The 19,843-nt window shown below is 37.4% G+C and overlaps 1 protein-coding gene across 1 annotated transcript; it reads right to left on the reverse strand.

The window, feature by feature from the left end:
• Nucleotides 1–7,360: 7,360 nt before the first annotated feature.
• Nucleotides 7,361–17,953, reverse strand: LOC103700825 (TIP41-like protein). Its single transcript, XM_008782703.3, has 9 exons — nucleotides 17,650–17,953; nucleotides 14,360–14,545; nucleotides 14,116–14,206; nucleotides 10,027–10,131; nucleotides 9,879–9,938; nucleotides 9,736–9,777; nucleotides 9,304–9,438; nucleotides 8,500–8,600; nucleotides 7,361–7,673 (listed from the first exon to the last, which is right to left on the reverse strand). Exons 1-9 carry the CDS (start codon nucleotides 17,793–17,795, stop codon nucleotides 7,652–7,654), a joined length of 888 nt encoding a protein of 295 aa, XP_008780925.1. The 5' UTR covers nucleotides 17,796–17,953; the 3' UTR covers nucleotides 7,361–7,651.
• Between the last annotated feature and the right edge of the window lie 1,890 nt (nucleotides 17,954–19,843).

Here is a 19,843-nt window from a genome sequence, read left to right on the forward strand (position 1 = left end):
TTGACTTCTAAGAGAAAAGTAGGCAACTACGTTTGAAGTGCTCCAGAGAAGTAACTCCCGTAACTCTTATTACTATTTGATCCAATTGCACATATATCAGAGAAATAACAGGATAAGTGCAACAAGCAGATACACTCCTAAGCATCAGATGGTCCCCAAGGGAAAGCATAAAAAGAGGGGTAAAAAAAATCATATGGGTGGTCATGAGAAGTGAACATCTGGTCGGATGATCTTAGTAGAAGTGCCCAGGAGGGCGGCAAAGAAACAATACACACTTATATTCTTTGCTCTTAAAGATTTTTCCTCTTTTCTCGCACTTTGATTGGTGGAGAATACCATTTCATATAACAAACTTCTACCCGCTTCTCATGATGAAGACTTGTGACTACATATTCTACTATTCTAGATATAGTGACAGCAGCTGATAAAATAGGTTTCTCAGCATAGAAGAAAAGGCTAAAGATGTTGCTTGATGGAATCCTTGCTCCATCGTCAACCTTGTATTATGGTTCAAAGAAGAGAACCATGCAAAGTGGATTGACCTGACGAGGAAAAAGATGGTAGGAATCTAAAGAATGATATGGGCAACAATGAAAATGAGAGGACCACTGCACCTGGAATAACAAGCACCATAATGTGGGCCACATAGAAAAGGGATGGACAGCTAAAGGTATCCACTGACATTTCCTTTCCGTCCCGTTCCTCTTCTCCCTTAACATTTATTCCAAACTCCTACCATGTTCTTTTTAAATGAGATCAGCAACATCGCGCAAAGCCCCTATGAATTCTAGCCCTTCTCTTCTAATAACTCTTTTCTGAGACAGCTTCTCTGTGTTTTCCTTCACAGAGATTGCAAGCTTCCAAATGGAAGAGGAAGAAGTAAGAGCACAATCGGCAAATCGAAGATCAGAGCCACGTACCAGCAACTACGATGACGGGGAAGTTGGTGACGACTTTGGAACATGGTTGAACCTGACTTTGGGCAGGAGCATCTCTTCAGCAGCCACAAACTCGGATTCCCAGTCTAAACATGCTCCTCTCAAGGTGTTTTCATGCAACTTCTGCATGAGGAAGTTTTTCAGCTCACAAGCATTAGGGGGTCATCAGAATGCTCACAAAAGAGAAAGAGGTGCTGCGAGAAGATCCCGTCACTCCCAACGAATGATGATGGATTTGCCCCTCAACGCTGCCATCCTGCACTCCCTGCAAGTTCAGCCTCACTCAACAGCGGCCAGGTTTGACACTGTCAGCATGAGTCGGCCACCCTATGCACTGGAGGAAGCAACAAATTTGAGGTGGCCTGCAAGCTATCAGAAAGATTTGCAGCCACCCAAGCAACCATCGGAACTGAAAAAGCTTGATTTGAGTCTCCGGCTTTGATCTATCTATCAATTCGGTACACATATGCATGCTGCCCATCTACCGTTCAGCTCCCATTTTTGCATAAATCAGTTGAAGAAACTAGCTACATTAAGCTTCAATCCACCATTGAATGCTTAATTACTTTTAAACATTGAGCTAAGTTGTCATGAACAACCAAAAATAAGTAGAGCTTTATAGGATTCATGCAGATAACTCAAGCATGTCTGACTACTCAACTCGCCAGCCCCCACTTGTTCTTTTTCCTCAGAAACCCACCATTAAGCTTTTTCTCAGACACTAATGGAAAAGGTTTTTAGACGATGTATCCATCATTTTGTGGTTCACTTTTGACTGCAATGCATTTTCTCCAGTTCGTTTTGATTGAAAGATTGTCAATAAATATTATAATAGCTCTTGCGATCATGCAGATGGAGGTCAAATTATGGAAAGTTATATTTACTCTAATTTCCTTAATACAAAAAGATGAGTGATAGATGATAAATTGAAGAGACAACTAATGGATTGCCAAAATTGACTGAAGTAATGACACAGTTCAAGGAGTTCCATTGATTTCCTATGATTATTTCAAATATCCACATATTTAAACAGGCAGCAAAGGAATAATTATAACACATTAGCAGCCATCACGTTACTAATAAGCCGTGAGGCTATGTACATTGTCTTTAACTACCTGCATGTGATATAATAATTACTCTGGACACAGTTAAGGAGATCCATTGATTTCGTATGATTTATTCAAATATCCACATATTTAAACGGGCAGCAAAGGAATAATTATAATATATTAGCAGCCATCATGTTCCTAATAAGCTTTGTGGTTATCTTTCTGAACAACCCATGATCCGAATATGGTCCTTAATCAGACATTGTAATCTCCAAGATTGGAAGAAAAGATGCTAAAAAGCATAGTAGCACAATAACTGAACAATGTTTGTCCTGGTTAACCAATGAAGAGAAATGGAGATCCCTCTATTGTTTCAGTTGTCATTTTGATCAACATTATTATGATAAAGATCCTTAGAGAGGGGTCATGTTTCAAATGGTGATGGTGCAAATGGGTTTTTCATATAATCAGTTCAATCAATAGAGCAACTGGCTGTTTTTGGTATAGTTCCAAGTCGAATTGATTGCAAAGGCAACCAATGTGTAAAACTAATGCTTGGTAGAGGCTAGGTTGAACAAGATGTAAAAATGCTCACCTTTCCTCGGCTGGCTCAATTTCTCCATCCTACTTTCCACTGAATACCTTATTTTCTTAGACACTGGCAGTAGACAGTTGTCTGCTTCTAGGACTGATCTTTCTAATCAAAATAAAACACTCCAAAATAAAAGCAGAATATTCACACTCATCCATTCCAGTCCAAGAAAAATGTAACCTTCAGTCTGCACCCAAATCAATGTAAAGAATCAAGATAACTGCAAGAGAACTCTTGAGGAATAGAGTTTACTGATCTTAAAAGTTGGCTGACTATCTAGAAGAGTTCCCCCATTGAAATGTGAGCCAACCTTGGGAGTCCTACAGTCACTAAACAAGTGTTTTTCTAGAATATTCCTTCAATAAGACACCTTAATTGCAATGCTAATCAAAATTCACTAACCCATTATTTAACAAAATATCCAGAGCATTCGAATAAGGTAATTGCATGCGAAGAGTATGTTTCCATTTGTAGAATAATGAAAATATACTATAGTCACAAAGAGTTGCAGCCTGTTTAGCATCTATTTTTCAGCAGTTCACCTTTTCTCAAGAGCCACATAAGTATTCTTCATTTAATAAGAAATGCAACATTAACTGAGGGAAAGGCATGCTTAGGAAAGGAACTATAACCAGTCTTCAAAATGTCATCGACAAGGATCATTATTTCATGTACATTGCCTTAAAATACCTGCATGTGACATACTAATAACTCTGGACAGGAACTTATTTTTATATCATATAAAATGATATTCACACAAAAATGACCCCACACATCATCTTTATTTAATTGTGTGAAATGCAAATTTTGTATGGATCAGAATTTTTTCTTGAGATAGTATATGCATCAGGATTTTGGAAGTGGTAAATCAGGCATCTTTGAGCACTTCACCACTAGTGCTGGCAACATGTCTGATCGTACATGTCCAAACACAACTTTAAATAAGTTTCCTAGAATCCAAACCCCGTATGGTATGAAATAGATCTGCATTCAGACTCTCTAACTAACATACCACTTTCGCTTTCCAAGTTTTTGGTCCCCTAGAGTGAGTAACAGGAGCATACATAGCGAATATTGGTCAAGCTAACAAGATGAAGTTAGGCAAAGGGGATGGGTTTGGTCATGCTGTATAAGATGATATAAAGGGCTCACAAATTGGTGCCTTGGAATTCAAGTGCATAGAGGCAGGCAAAGCCCTCACAACCCATGGGGTGCACAAGTTGGAAAGAGAGGGCACCAACTCAATATTAGTAGGGACTAGGGAGGGATAAATTATCCAAGGATTGCCTGCCAGTGTTGCATGAACACAGATATGAGAATCAGATTTGGACATATATCCAAGAATTTGTCTCAGCATGATAGGGAAAAGAGAGATACAGGGCTATGCAGGATAACATATAAATTAACTAAGTAATATATATTTATACCTTTAAATATTATCTGTTTAAAGTTACAACATTCAAAAAGAAATGTTAAAGATATTGTTAATTAAGATCTTTCAATATACATGTTTCTCACCCAAACTTTTCAATTAACTTAAAGATACTAGCAAAATAATATTTTATACAGTTGTTTCAATACCTACATCCTGAGCAAATCTCCAAAAAAACAACTACCCAACTAATATCGAATTAGAGAATCAAACCAATTGTTGAAAGAGTTCCAACTCATTCAATGTTGGAAGAGTTCAGCTCTCTAAAAGTGGCTACCAAAGAGCTTCATTAATATCCAAGTATTTGATACATATTAGACTTGGTCGGAGCAAAACTTTGGAGTTGGATACGAATGTCTAGCTAACTGTTGCCTGCCACCTAAATCTTCCTTGATTTGCCAATCACCTTTTCATCTTCAATCATAGAAGAATGAAAATCAGTGATGAGGATGTTTGATGTTGAAATATTTCCGTTTCACTGATAAATATATGCTCAACTCCCTTAAATAGTTTAAAGAGGAGATTGGTGCATTTATTAAACAAGTGAATGTGTCTACCGCTCATTATATAATACAGATATCAGCCAAATAATCAGGTCCTTGAGTTATTCTCCTACATAAAACCCAGAACAATAATCATTCCAAACTCCAAACTGAGATGTGAACCTAATAAAATAGTTCTAATAGATATCACTTTCAGCATGGTACGTCGTACCGGTCGGTACTAATACATACTAACTATATCATACTATACCGACATCGAACCAGTAATGGTATGGAGGGCATACCAAGTATTGGTATGCCAAGTCGACCCCCCCCCCCCCCCCCCCCCCCCCCCCACCGGGCATATCGACACTATACTAGGATGGTACCTGTATGGGATCAAATGCCGAGATGATGAACCTTGATTTCAAGAGATTCTAAGGCAAATAGATGAGATGAATTCAAATCAGGTTCTTGAGTTATTTACCTTCATTGCCATCCATAGCCAATTTCAAGCTTGATCAATGTGTTCATCCATGTCTATGGAGATGAGAGAGTATTGGAAGCAATGCACATGCCAACCATCATCTTATTAGGAAACAACCTAATACGTGAACAAGAACTATAGTGTGGATAAAAGTCACTGGCACTATTTTGGAAAATAGTCTATGATCCCATACACATATGCAGCCCCAAAATCACCTTGCATAGGGCATAGATGGTCCAGATATACAACTAGATTGCGTACTAGTTGTCTAAGTACCTAGGTGGCTGCAATTGTGGCACAAAAAATATATGAATCGAGAAAAGATATGCATATCAAGAGAAAAATGCAAGTTAGGCACTGTCATACCCCACTTCCTCCCCTTTACCCCCTCTCTCATACTATACCTCCTTCCCTCCTGTTTTTCCCAATCTCCTTTTTCTCCCCTCCCCCCCCTCCTCTCCTCTTATTGTCCATGTTGTCTTCTCCACCTTCTCGTTGCCATCTTTAGCTCTACCTCGCCTCCTCATCTTCCTCTTCTAAGTGCCCACCTAAGTGCCTGCATATTGCCCAGGCATTATGCAATGCCCCATCCATTCGCGTACTACTAGTGCCTTTAGCATCTTGGTCATTAATGTGCAATAATGCTTGAACACGAATTAAAGAACAATACCAAGCCCATGGATGACACTTCCTTTGAGATTTCACTTCAGTTTCTCCTGGTTTAACTGGTAACAAAGCAGTGTCTACACCTCGCTCAACATGTGGTGGCATCCAAAAAGTTTTTCGTTACCATTAAGTTGGTGTCTCATGACCATGCCAATCACACAAAGACTGAGCACCACTTTGACATCATTCTTTTACTAGGGTATTAGTGTAACTCCTATTTATATATTGCAGCTTGACAAATTCTTCTCACATGATTCTGCCTCATCTACAAACTAATTATGATCCAATGCAAGGTTAAGTCCAAAATGGTAGTGTTAGAATGTATGTACTACTGTATCATTTATAAATGTACAAAAAAGTCATTGTATTCCATGAGATACTCTATCTTGGTCCACAGGAATAAATTACACCTCGCTTCTTAGCCTCCCTAATTACATAAATACCCAAGGAAATTAGAATGTTGAGCACCATAATGGGAAATTGCCACTCCGATCAGCAAATAAATAGGCTTTAAGTAGGAGCCATAGCAAGGAAGACAAGAAAGTGAGAGCAATAGTGCTAGTGGTTGTATTAGAGAAATGAAAGACATAATCTTACTTAGCAGTATGAAGCAGGGGAAGGAATACAGACACATACATATGAATGTATGCATGGATGGATGTATGCATATAGACCATAGAGACAAAAAAAACTAAAATTCATGCTGTTGTATGGGTAAGACCATGGAATGCTGTACTGGCCGGTACGGGCCGGTACATACCGGTCCGGTCCTAGACCGGTATCGGAACGGCAAAAAACCGGTATTTTCCGATTTTTTATCCGAACCGGCCGGTACGGGCCGGTTCGGAGCCCGTACCGGCCGGTTCGGAGCCTGTACCGGCCTCGTAACGGTGCGACAGTTCGCACCGGTACGATTTTTTTTTTTAGAACCACAGCGCCGTGCGCTGTGGTTTTTGAAACGGCGCTGTGGTTTTTGAAACCACCGCGTACCGTACCGGTACCGGCCGGTACGTACCGGACCGGACCGGTACCGTACCGGACCGGACCGGTACCGTACCGTACCGGACCGGACCGGTACCGTACCGGACCGGACCGGTACCGTACCGGTCCGGCCGGCCACCGGTACGCCGACCGGTACCGGTACGGCAGACCTTGGGTAAGACAAAACAAAATCAACAAGATAGCAGTGTTAATGAGATACTAATGATTGTTCAGCAAGAGCTCGAAAGGAAGCTTTATAGGAGTAAGTGTTGTCCATAGGTTAGACAATTTAGCAAGAGAAAAATTTCCAGCAATGCTAACACACAGGAAGCATGTGTCCTAACATAAAAGGGAACCCTAAGAAGAAAAAATAGTGAAGCCAAGGCCCTAATCTAAGTGATATTTGACCTGGAAGTGCTCCTTGGAGCCCTAAGAAAAAAATAGTGAAGCCAAGGTCGTACTCTAAGTGATATTGGACTTGGAAGTGCTTCTTGACTTAAATAAGCATAACTAGTATCATCCTTTCTAATATTTATTATGTTAGAAAACTATCATAATAACCTCTGAAAACAAAGCACATGTTGTTTACAGAGAGAATTTGGAGAATTAGAATGTGCTGTTGCAGCAAAACATTTACAAAGTCAACACAACTAAGATTTGTAATGAATAAGATATAACAAACAACAGCACATAGTGACACCTAAACAAAACATAACTTCTGAAGAACTAGAAATATCCAAACATCAATGTATTAAGGTTGTAAAAGGTCAAAAAAAGGAGATATTTACATCATGAAGAGTTGGCTAGTTTTAGCAAGTTTATAGCATGCATATATAGTCAATGCAGATACAAATACTAGACGATGAAATTTTTCATTCAATCATTAATCTGTGACCTGACAAATGGCCTCTCCTAGTTCCAGAAATTAGAAACAGTAATGCAGAGAACACTCAGACAGATGTTGTGGAAGTATAGATATAAGTAATACATGCAGAAAAGCCATCAAAATCTATGAATGGTCTCATCAACTTCCTTCTGTGATAGACCTGCGCAAACATAAGTGAAATGATACAGTTAGTGGAAATCATTTGACTATCTAAAATTTCATGGAGAAAAAGGGGAAAAAGCTATCCAAGAAGGGAATAAAAATATTCATACCAGAGTTGGAAATACAGAAAACAGAAAGCATGATGGAAAGACCAAAAATATCAGCCATAAGGATACCACTTCCCCAAAAGGAGACATGTCAGGGAGCAGTATCAACATTACTATTTGTAAATGCAAACATGGTAAACGAGTCAGCATGGGGTTATCAGGTTTCATACGATGAGAGCTCCAAAATATAAAATCTAATGCTTGAGAAGGAAAGCACAGTGGAGGCGCTAGAAACTTAGGCTCATAACTAAAATGTGTCATCATGTGGTAAAAACAGGGCATGCATTATGGAGAAAGGAGGAAAAACAACTGCAATGGTAGAAAATTATTGCAAAGATTTCTCCTGCCAAGCTTGGTACAATATTGAATGGCACAGCCTGCGGCTCTGTATAGCAGAACTAATAAAGGTCCGCAAGAGCAAAAGAGGCTTGGGGTGTCACAAGTATAGATTTAATAAACTAACGGGGGAATGCCAGGACTTTCATCCAAAGAGTACAAGAATGACAGACCAGCCATAAACTTCCATCCAAAGAACATCACAAGCTTGATTAAGAAATTTAGAACTTGATATGCCTGGGGAGTTGTTAGTTCAGCTGCTCGTCCATAATCAGAACATTAAACTCCTAAATGATATGATCTGCTTGATGCGTTGTCTACAACTCAATTAATTTGTATTACATGTAAGGCTTGACTGGCCATAGAAGGAATTCAGAATACCTGGAAACTTTCAGCCTTTGAGTCTTATGTGCAATGACTGGGAGCCTCTCACTGATAAGATTTGGATCTCCATATGATGCAGAATCAGAAGGAAAACCTTTCTGCATAATTAAGAGGGCATGTCAAAACAATTAATCATGCAAACATAATTTACAATTTAAAATTGATAAGGGGAAAGAAAGGGAAAGAGAAGAAATTCGAAGACAGAGAAAGGTATGCAACAGAATTATGTCATTGAATCCAAAAATATAAACAGCAGGAATCAAAGGGTTTAAATACCAGTACCAGTTTTGTCCTGGAATCTAAGGTACTGGTACATTCGAGACAAACTGAGACAATCGGTATCAATGAGAATAAAAAGCAACTGGTATGGTTGATATGGACTGTCGATATGCAACCAGTATGGACCAGTATGGTCAGTATAGATCGGTTCAAGAGAGAACTGGTGTCCTGGTACCATTTTTCTGTTGCAGTGTTATTCTACTAGCGATCCTGTACCAAACCAGCGGTATTTAAATCTTTGGCATGAATTATAAACTTAAAATTGAGCCACATAATATGCAGTGATCACATATGATCTAGTGAGCACATAAGAAGTTTCATGACGTGATGAAACTAGAGAATGTTAGATAAGCTAGTCGATAAAGTGTAATCAACATTGTGCAGCAACAGCATTTTTTTTTTTTAACAGAAAAGTAACAGTTACTTTTCTTGAATATTGATGAATACCAGCTCAACCACATGTTAAAATGAGAAAATATGTATGGTTGTAGGTGACGGTTCATCAAAAGTGCATGAACATACAGCAGACAAACTCTGGATTGTTGCTTCTCTCCAGCAGCTCTCACGAAGAATGACAGGTATGGCCTTCTGATCACTTACAAATGCACAATAAACTCGAGTATCCCTCAATCTCATTAGTACTCCATCAACTCTGAGCTGAAATGAGAACTTACTCAGTGGATAGAAAGAGCAACTAAGTGAAAATTCTTGTAATATCATGTCTCTACCATAAGAAAAACTACAGACAAAATTAACACAAAAAAAGGAATACATTAGATCATCATGATAATCTAATATTTATACAAGTACAATTTTGTAATATTTTTTTGTTACAATGAAATTTCTCCTCATTACACCACATTTCATAGACTACGTGACAGCACTCCGCAGATCTCTGATAGAAAAATTCATTACATGGGCATGTACATTATGAAGCAAGCTAGATGCACTTACCCAAAAGCGAAGTAGAAGAAACCAGCAACTTTGCATCACCCTCTACAAGATTAAGACACAATGTGAAATCAACCATAAACTTCTAAAGTTTTTAACAACATAAAAGCAACTGTAATCTAACGATTCATAAGCACAGAGTTTACCACTTTGACAGTTAAGAGTGATACTCCATTGTCAGCCAACTCATCTTCATATAGAACTACCTATAATTATATACTTGTTAAAAATAGGACCAAATCAACATAGGAAAGAAAGAGCACATGCAACTTTTTCTATATTAAAGTTAGCAACCTCGTCATAGAAGAGAATTGGTTCTTTTGAGGACAGTACAGCCAGATCAATTCGTTCATCACAATCCTCCCAGCACAGGCTACAGCACCCACCTTCTGAAATTGCCTTTGTTCCAAGATATTCATGTGAAATAGCACCAATGTGGGTCAGTCACAGATATGTACTGAAACTAAACAAGTCAAGGTGCTTTAAGCATATGAGATGATTATTGTTTCATCATACAATATTTGTATTCTTTGGAGCAATGAATCTCTTTTCCGTACCATTTGCAGAGCATCTAGTGCATCTACAGTTATGATACAAGAAAAAAATTCACTGATGGAACTAAAGAGTCCTGTCCGTTTGAGAGGCAGCATCCAGAAAAATCATTAGATATGATGACAAGCGAGCACCAAGGCTTCATCCTTTTCTAAAATAAATAGTATTTAGGAGTGAATCAAGATTTATCAATGGAAAATATTATTGATTAAAAGTATCATAGTTTTGACAATTGTAGAGTTGCTTGATATACGCCTATTCTTGTCAGGGCAGTATTCCTTGACATTTAACTGTTCTAACTCTCAAACAAGTTCCTACATGATCTATTCACAAGTTCTGAACAAAGCAAGCCACTCACATATACTTTGAGTTCTCATAACTTCGTCACTTTATTTAGCAATATTGTTATTAACGGGCAGCATGCCAACATCTAAGAAACAAAGTGAACCTACCAGATAATACCAGTTATAGGTTGACAAAACATTTAGGGGAGATGCAATGAAAAGATTTAGGGTATATAATCAAAAAGTAGTTTTAACCTTCAATTTTAGGTCAAGCGCTTTTAGGGTAAAATTTAGGGGCAACAACTCAAATAAAGTGTACTCCAAATTCTCAAACTTTTGTTCATGATATAAGTAAAGAGCAACAATTCTACATCCTCACCGAGCAATACTAGCAAAACTGAAAAAGTCTACTATATTGGAAGGTAAGGTTCGCCAGACCAGTATCGGAGGTCGTATCGACCGGCCACCGGTTCGATATGGTATGGACCTGTACCATATCGATCCAACGCATACCGAACCAAGGGGAAGGAGAGGGGGCAGTGGAGAGGGAGGAGAAGAGAGAGAGGGGCCCATGGAGAGGGGGAGATGGAGAAGAAGGGAGGAAGAGGGAGGGAGGGAAAAAGGGAGCATGGGGATTGAAGGGGAACAAAGGCAATGATTGCTATCATAGGTGGGGAAGGGAGGACAGGGGAAGAGAGCAAGGGAGGGAGGGAGGGAGGGAGGGAGAGGAAGGGAGGGGGGAGAGATAGAGAAAGAGAGAGAATGAGGGTCGAAGGGGTCAAAGGTGACAATCACTGCCAGAGAAGGAGGAAAGGAAGAAAAGGGGAGAGAGGGAGAGAGAGAAAGAGGAGTCGGGACTTGCCTCATCAGCAGCACCAACCGGAATCTCCGAATGGCTCAGTTGGCGTTGAGAGAGAGAGAGAGAGAGAGAGCTTCATGTGAGCTAGGGGATGATTGAGAGAACCTATCCATAGCAGTGATGGGGTGGAGAGGGGTGAACCAATCCGCATTGCCAAATCATCCCGATTTGGGACTGTTTCAGTTCGGTATGGGCCGAACCATCTTGTTCAGGTCGATTCTATAATTCGTGTTGGAAGGTATTATAATTTACTGGTTAGTGGGTCAAAGCAATGTAATTTCTGTCCTTGGAGATCCATATTCTTTTCACATTATCAGGCCTTAATCTGAGCTTTTGACTTTGCATGTATAATCCATGACTTCATTTAACAATCCTTTAGTAGCCAGGACAAAAACCAACCTTGGTCATCTAGCCATCAATTCTGACCAACTTAAGAAAAGAGGGTTGTCTGGTATCTCAGGCCAAGCATCCTGCCTTCCCATTCATTGTTTATTCCCCTTTCTTCCCCTCTTCTCTCTTTTCCCATTAAGAAAAGAGGGTTGTCTGGTATCATACACTAAAATAGAGACAAATACAGGCCTGTTTCTATAAAACTTAACAGCCCATCAGTCTTCTCATTAGCTTGCAAATGAACCTTGCTCATCCTACATTGCCATTGACATCTTTGCAAGAATGTATTATATGACTGAATTTCTACTAGATGCACCATCACATCAAACTTGTCATCTCTTTTAAAAAATAACAAGAACAAAGGCACAGTATCATTCAAAGATGCCTAGAACCCTTTTTATTTTGAGAGGAGACCTAGAACCATTTGATGGTTCTTCATCCTACAAAGTAGCATTTTCTAAACACATATTCCCAGTTCTTTCATACCAAATAAAGTAAGATGTTATCCTCCCTAACTCTGCAAATCTGACATGACCTTCCTCAATCATGTTTCACATTGCTCTTCCCTTGTCAAAACAAATGTAGGTAAATGCACTTAAGACTGACCCTACACACGGCCATGTTGCTCCCTGAATAGTGCTGGCACCTTCTATAAAATGAAAAAAAAATGAAAAATAAAAAAAAACTCTAGGCACTATCAAGCACATATCAAGGTGTATAGCAAATACGGAATGTTTCTCTTCGTTAACCCCCAAAAACTTTAGAGAGTCTGAAGCTTTTGTTGTGCTTCTAGCACAAAGAAGAGGCATGCAAATCTCACCTATATCCAGTTCAGTTTTATTTTACGGATCATTTTTCCCACATTGTCAATTCACCGGCTATTTGGCAGCCACATTGCCAAGTTTTTATTGGAGGATGCTTCTCATGTCACCTAGCAGAATGCTGCATAAGAAGACATAGGGCACTCAAATATAGTGAGAAAGGGGAATAGGGTCTTTTCTTAAAGTAACTACAATGTGGTGTTTTTCTTTCTATATCATGAAGTACAAACCACATTATGTTATGGAGAGATTAGAATCCAAAACTGTTGCCAAGGATATGGATAGACCTAATGAATGTGGATCATTTAAACATTTTCACTATTTACCAACAATTCAATTTACATCATCATCTAAATGTAGCCACTGATCTAAATTAGCTGTTGTTTTGGTGAGTCATGACAAATGCATCAACCCATGGAGATTTACAAGAGGTTCCAATCAAGCTTCCTTGAGTATCTTGAAGGGAGGAGATAAGGTGTACAGACTGAAAAGGTCAACCTCAAGAATATAAGCGATCTCTTAGACACAAAGGCAAGGAACTTAGGGTAATCAAGCTCTAGCAATCATTCAAAAAGCAGAAGTCTTCACAAATTCTCTTGGACACAAACTGCAAGAATTTAAAGTGATCAAATTTAAAAATAAAAGTGAAATATCTCAGACACCAAACAACCTCCCATTTTTCAAAGATCTACTAAAGGGGGATCCTAACAAAAAATATAATCTCCAACCCACTATAAATATGATCCTCACAATCCCAATTTATATAAAGAGGACTCATTACCCCTAAATAAAAAGGAAAAAAAAAGAAGGAAAGAATCCCACCCTCCTAATTCACTTAATATCTAGAGCAAACTACATTTCTCGAACTAGTCTGGTTCTTCCTATTAGACCCTAAGACCTTCCACCTCAAAAGATCATAGCCTCCTCTAACCCCCTTTCTGCAAAATCTTCTCCAATATTTATTTTTTTTAATTATTTGCCACATTCACAGTCTTTCTGAACAAAGACAAGTAATTACTGAGGATGTTTAATATAATAAATTTGACGACAAGCGACATTCCTCTCAAGTTGTTTCCCTCTTGACCCCACAAACCACCCATCTAGCAACCATTGGATCATAATCATTTTTCTTCATTCTACCAATGCTAGAAAAATCCCAAGTATCTAATTTGAATCCTCTCTATCCAAGAAATGAAATGCCTAGCACCAATCTCCTAGCAAAAAATTCTCAATCTTGGTACCCAAGATGATGTTATTATTTTTAGTTGAAGACATGCGACAAATTCAAAATAACTTGAAATGATTTAGCATTCAACAATTGAAGCAACATTAATTTTGCTTGGCACTGATAGCAATTATTTTCAGAAATGACATAGAAATACTACAGAGCACAAGCAATAATTCGTGAAAAAACATACATAAATAATCCTAATAAAGATAGAAACTATTTAAGAATATAGTGCAACAAAATTCAAACCTTTTCTGAATTTGGTTCTATTGCCTCACTGCCACAATATGGTGTTGTAAATGTATAGTCATAATCAAGTATCACTTGCTGAAAAGGTTTACTGCAACCAACAACAATAAATATGGCAGAGTAACAAAATGTTATCATCCAGTATTAAACTTATGCCAGACGCAGAGTTAGTCAAACATGCCGAGACTTTCTCCATATATGAGAAACTTCTGATGAGTAATTATAAAGATGAAAATTTAAGGACCTCCTAAATTTCCATTTTGCTGCTGCAGGAACTTCAACTGGTGGCAATGATTCCTGTTTCCAACCCTTCAGAGCATCAAATGCATTGAAGTGCAACTTAATACCACTATCCTCATGTAAAAGGTATAAAGAACTCTCCCCAAAAACCATCTCAGGCAAGTGTGATGTCCCAAGCTTTTCTTCCCACCTGCCGGAAATAAAAAGAACAAAATTAAAGCAATAGGCATACATCTGAAACAGCCCAAAGTTTTACATCTTGGTCATATAACATGGGAAGGGTCTGCAGATTGAACATGATACAATAGGGTTTGTTATTTGTATAATTATTAAATATACAGAATCTTTATTTCCTTAAATTTCAAAAATTCGAACTTCAATTTTTTTCCAAAAATATAAGGAATAATTGATGATTTGAGACATGGAAAACATACCCATGTTCAAAGGACTCAAGGATCCTATGCTCATAAGAGAAACTGGGAGAGTTCATAGCAAGAAAAGAATTGAACGTTAGCAAGCTTTAAGAAAAATTCTTTCTTCATCCTGATGTATATGTAAAAACCATCTGAAGCATACCTCATGCCCATCCTTCGAAAAAAAAAAGAAAAAGAAATCCAAGTGGTGAAGATTGTTTGCTAGTTAATCTCTAGGCTCATGACAATAATTACATCCTCAATAACTCCCACATTGCAAGTATAATTGTGCTCTATATTTCGGTCCAGCTAATTTTCAAAATATTATCATCTAAAAGCTACTTCCATCAATCCATCATCTACAATTAGAATACACTCCAGACCATAGTTATAGTTAGTGTTGTGGATTGATCGGGATTAGCCTCAAGTCCAGGCATCAAGCTTGCAAGATCACATGTCATCATTCCATAAATGCATTTGAAAGAAGAAGATTAAGTTCGAGAAAATGGTGTAAAAAGAAAATTGTGTGTACATGTGGGTGACATGGGTGAGAAAAAGAAAGAAGAGAGGAGAGAGAAGAGAGAGAAAGATATACATAGAGTGAGAGAGAACATACTTTTATTAAAGAAATTCTTCACAAGGGACACAAAGTAATTCTCTCAACTCAACCACTTGCTCTCTTTAAGACCACTGCCTCTGTAGCTGAAACCCATTGTTCTCTTGGGTTCACAATGAAGTCTAGGTCAAGGGTTTACATAAGAATCAAACCTCCTTCTGTTCCCACCAGAACCCCATCCTCCACATCATTTTCCCAGCCACATAAGATTTTGATATAAAACCAAAAAAAATAAAAACTACCCATCTCCTTTCGAAGCAAGAGATGGGAGCTTACCATCCACTAAGACTTTTCCTTTTTCCTCTTAAATTCAACATTATGAATCCTGCTCACACTTAAAACATGACCAACGTAGTGCCAACTACAAATCTCAAGGCGATGACTATAAACACAGTTTTTGCTTGTGGACTCCTAACGATAAAATTTATCCAATGCTTGTGAAAATTCTAGTGAGGCTTTGCCCCTCCGTTAGCCAAAAAAACTAGCACATTCATGTGCATCTATCACACAAGCATTCTTGGTATCACATAATAAAAGCACTCTTGGTACCATATCATGCATATATCCCACAAAACTAGCACTTTTGGTACTATAGCATAAGTTTCTTTCAAAACCATGGGGAGCTTGTGTATGTCCCCTTCTGATTTTGAAATTTAGTCATTAGTTGAATTAGTGAAATAGCTGATTGATCAACCATGTTGCCCTCTTTCAGAAGTTTAAAATATCGCAAATTGATTCAAAAATTATTTGTGCAATTAAACAAATCTCCTTTAATGTTGTAAGCTAGCACCACTACATTTACTCTTTTCAATTCCTTTTGCATTTGCACTTGCATATCCTTAAGACCCTTGTTTGGATACACAGGGGAGAAGAGAAAAGAAAAGAGAGAAAAGAAGAGAAAGTAAAGGAAAGAATTCTAAGCTCAAGATAAGAGAAAAGAAAAGAAACGGACTTGGGACATGAGGGAAAATAAGAGAAGAAAAGAGATTTTCTTTTCTATTGAATCTCTTCGCTTTTGGAGAGATCAAAAAAGAGGTTTGGAGAAAAATTGTTTTTCTCTGTTTCTCTTCTTTCCTGACTTTCTATCCATATGAGCAATTTTAAATTTCTCTTTTCTTCTCTCCTCACATTTCTAACCAAATGAGAGAAATTGGGTTTCTTTTCTCTTCTCTTTTAACCAAACAGGAGAATTGTATTTTTCCCTCCTCTTTATCTTTTTTCTTCTCTCCGATTCTTTCAATCCAAATAGGGCCTAAATATTTACACTAGATATTTTCTTCTGATTTAATAGGTTTAATCTTTAATCATTGTTCCTAAAATCATTTCTCCTACCTTATCAGAATGATATCAATTATCGATGATCCCATCTTTTGACTTATGATACTAGCATTTCTTTTCGGTCTTAGATATTGTTTCTGTCATCCTGTAACTTCATTAGATTTTACTCTATCATCCATATTCTTTATGCACCGAAGACCTATTTGACACCCAACCATGTCCCTGAGATCTGATATTCCAGGCACGAATTGCTACATAGACAAAAGGTAAGGACAAGAACAGATGAAGTAATCAATGTAGGCCATTGTTCCCCTGATCTTGAGCTTCTCAGGATACCAGAATCCACGTATACAGGTAACTTCTGTCAGCCCCCGAAAATCTTTGGATTATGTTCATTCTTCCACCTGGTCTCTCCACACCTTCCCCTTCCTATGGGAGATATCAAGCGAATGAGTTGGCCGGCAATCCAGACAGATCCTTAATGTCAGTCAGATCCTTAATTCCCCATTCCTTACCCACCCTTCTATAAGCGCTAAGATTTTTTTTGTTGTTGTTTTTCTGAATACTAGCAAATAGTTCCCAGCAACTCCACCCCGCGTATGGGCGCATGAAAGTTCTAGAACTTTATTTAAAAAAAAAATCCATAAAGGTCTTTATTTTTAGCAATTTCTCGAAGAACAACTTCTTATGGCGAAATTGTGAACACTTCATGGCATTTTATCGATCATTTGTGTGCCTACAACTACAAATTTCAGCTTTGCTATCCCCCGTACGATCACTATAAATACTACTACGTAAGGATTTGCCGAGAATTTCGAAGCCGTCTTTATACAAACCAAGAACTAGGGGAAAACACAATTACATTAACACCCAAAAAGAAGCTGTTTTTGGATTAAAATTTCAAGACTTGATCGACATGAAGAAAAAATTTTAGAGAAAGAGATCGATGGGCAACCCGCAAGAGATTGGGGATATAGAATCGCATACTCTTGGAGGGCGAGGGAGTTAAGAATGGGCCGCCTAGAGGACTCGATGTGCCAGCCTCTGAGACGAACGCCGCTCCGCCCGTCCGGTAGCGCTTCTGCCCCCGCCGCCTTGAGATCGCTCTCCGTCGCGCCGCCCCACACAGCCATCTCGCCCTACCGCCCGGAGCGATACACGAAGACTCGATAAAGACCCGAAAGTGATCCTCTCGTCCAACTACCCTACTTTAGTTTTTCGGCGCGCGTTAAATTAGCCGTTAATACGAGGCTCAATTGCCACTGCGGTACCGCCGCTTCTTGAAGCAGTCCTCGTTCAGGCTGAACAAGCCTATAAATGACATGTTACTTTTTTTAAAAAAACTATATATGTTATTTGTTACCATCATCATAGCAATTATGGATGTTTTGTACTAAAGAAATTATAATTATAGTAGTAAGATATACATGCGACGAAGAAGAAATAAGGAAATTAATATTAGATTAAAAATATAAAATTGAAATAGTATATAAACTATATATATATATATAGAACAATTAATATAGGAAAAAATATTTGTGAACAAAAAAGCATAATAATAACAGAATTATTAACTATTTTAGTAGTTAAAAAAATAAATTTTGAAAAGTAAATAAATCGTATAAAGAAAGAAATCAATGTCATATTTTATCATTTTTAAAAAATTGATATTATATAACAAATTGAGAAATGATAAAAATAATTGACAAGTATAATGTGATAACCATTAAAGGCTGCAAATACTAAGTTTGAAAAAAAAAAGCTTAATATAATATCTATTTTCCTATGTAATGCCAAATTTTATTATATATTTATGTGCAAAGTATATCTGACCATTCATATTTCCATATCTCATTTTTTACCATCCTATATGCTTCCTAACCCTGCCTCTTCCTATTCTGCATTTTATTCACATGTTTTCCTTTTTTTATATGTGACTATTAACTATAATCCTTCTTCTGCCATCTAATTCATATAGATTTTATTTTTTAAAAAGAAAAATACTCGCATCGCATGTGCCATATGAGATAGTGAAGGTAGGAAATCTGTAACTTCTATAAACAGGAATATGTTCTCTCCTATATTTCTATTTCTAAAATTTCAAAGAGTATATTGATATAGATTTGGAATGATGTTTATAGCATCTATTTCTATGCCTACTGAACATATCTGTTAATTTATTTTTCAAATTTTAAGAGTTTGTCATACTTCTCTTTTATTTTTACTAGCACTTTATATAGATGCACATGTTCTTATGCATATAAACAATAAATGGGAGAGCACGTTGGTGAGATATAATGCTCTAAATTTTAGATAGAGAGAGAGAGAGCTTAAAGCAATGGAGGAAAACTGTAATATAATTGGGAAGAAATCCTAGGGATAGTACCATGTTAAGGGTAAGAACCCGTCATACTTTTTATTTATTTTCTAGGTCCTAATTAAGGAAGCCAAAATGTATTCTACCGATAATATTCCATGAGAGAAAAGTCATCAAAGTATTTTTTTTATTTTTTGAATCCTAACTAGGGTTTTTTTCAATTTTTAAATTCCTGATCAATAAAGCCAAAAAATTGAGTTGAGTGAAGAAGGTTTGCTTAATCTAATTCATTAGACTACTTCTTTAAACAAAAAAATAAATAGTTTCCAACAAATAAATTATTCTATGAACATCATTAAGTTGTTGGGAATAGATAGCAAACATATGGTAATAGATTTTTTAGATTTCTAAGAGTATCTTATATTCTTTTCTTTTCTTTTTGTTAAGGAGAAAGAGTCTTCTTGCATTTTACATTTAACAAACCAAAAGAGATGTCTCTCAATAATATAAACAACATTTAGAATTAAACTTCTTAATAAAGTAGTAAGTTCTTCATGTAACTAATATCTCTAACTAAAGATAAAGATCAGCTAGAGTCATTACATTAAGAATATATTAGAACAATGGATGATGTGGGCTATTGATTCTTTTATAATTTTTCTGATTTTTGGAAAGGGGATAGTTTTCTCTCACTCATCCATTTAATACATATGAAGCACTACCACATCATTACTTAATTAATGGAGAAAACGAAAGCCTTGTACTCTCTCTTTCTGGCTCCATCGTTGGTTTATTGCCATCAGCAAGAGGCATTGATACCATCACAATGGTGGATTTCTCTCTGCTATGGTTGGCCACTTTGGC

Source organism: Phoenix dactylifera, chromosome 16 (assembly GCF_009389715.1).
Source record: "Phoenix dactylifera cultivar Barhee BC4 chromosome 16, palm_55x_up_171113_PBpolish2nd_filt_p, whole genome shotgun sequence".
Classification (NCBI taxonomy): Eukaryota; Viridiplantae; Streptophyta; class Magnoliopsida; order Arecales; family Arecaceae; genus Phoenix; species Phoenix dactylifera.

Coding starts and splice junctions, on each gene's coding strand:
- LOC103700825 (XM_008782703.3), bottom strand. CDS start 17,795: ATGGCTGTGTGGGGCGGCGCGACGGAGAGCGATCTCAAGGCGGCGGGG. Junction 14,546..17,649: donor AACTCCCTCGCCCTCCAAGA/GTATGCGATTCT, acceptor TATTTCCGGCAG/GTGGGAAGAAAAGCTTGGGA. Junction 9,439..9,735: donor TTCTTCTACTTCGCTTTTGG/GTAAGTGCATCT, acceptor TTCTCATTTCAG/CTCAGAGTTGATGGAGTACT.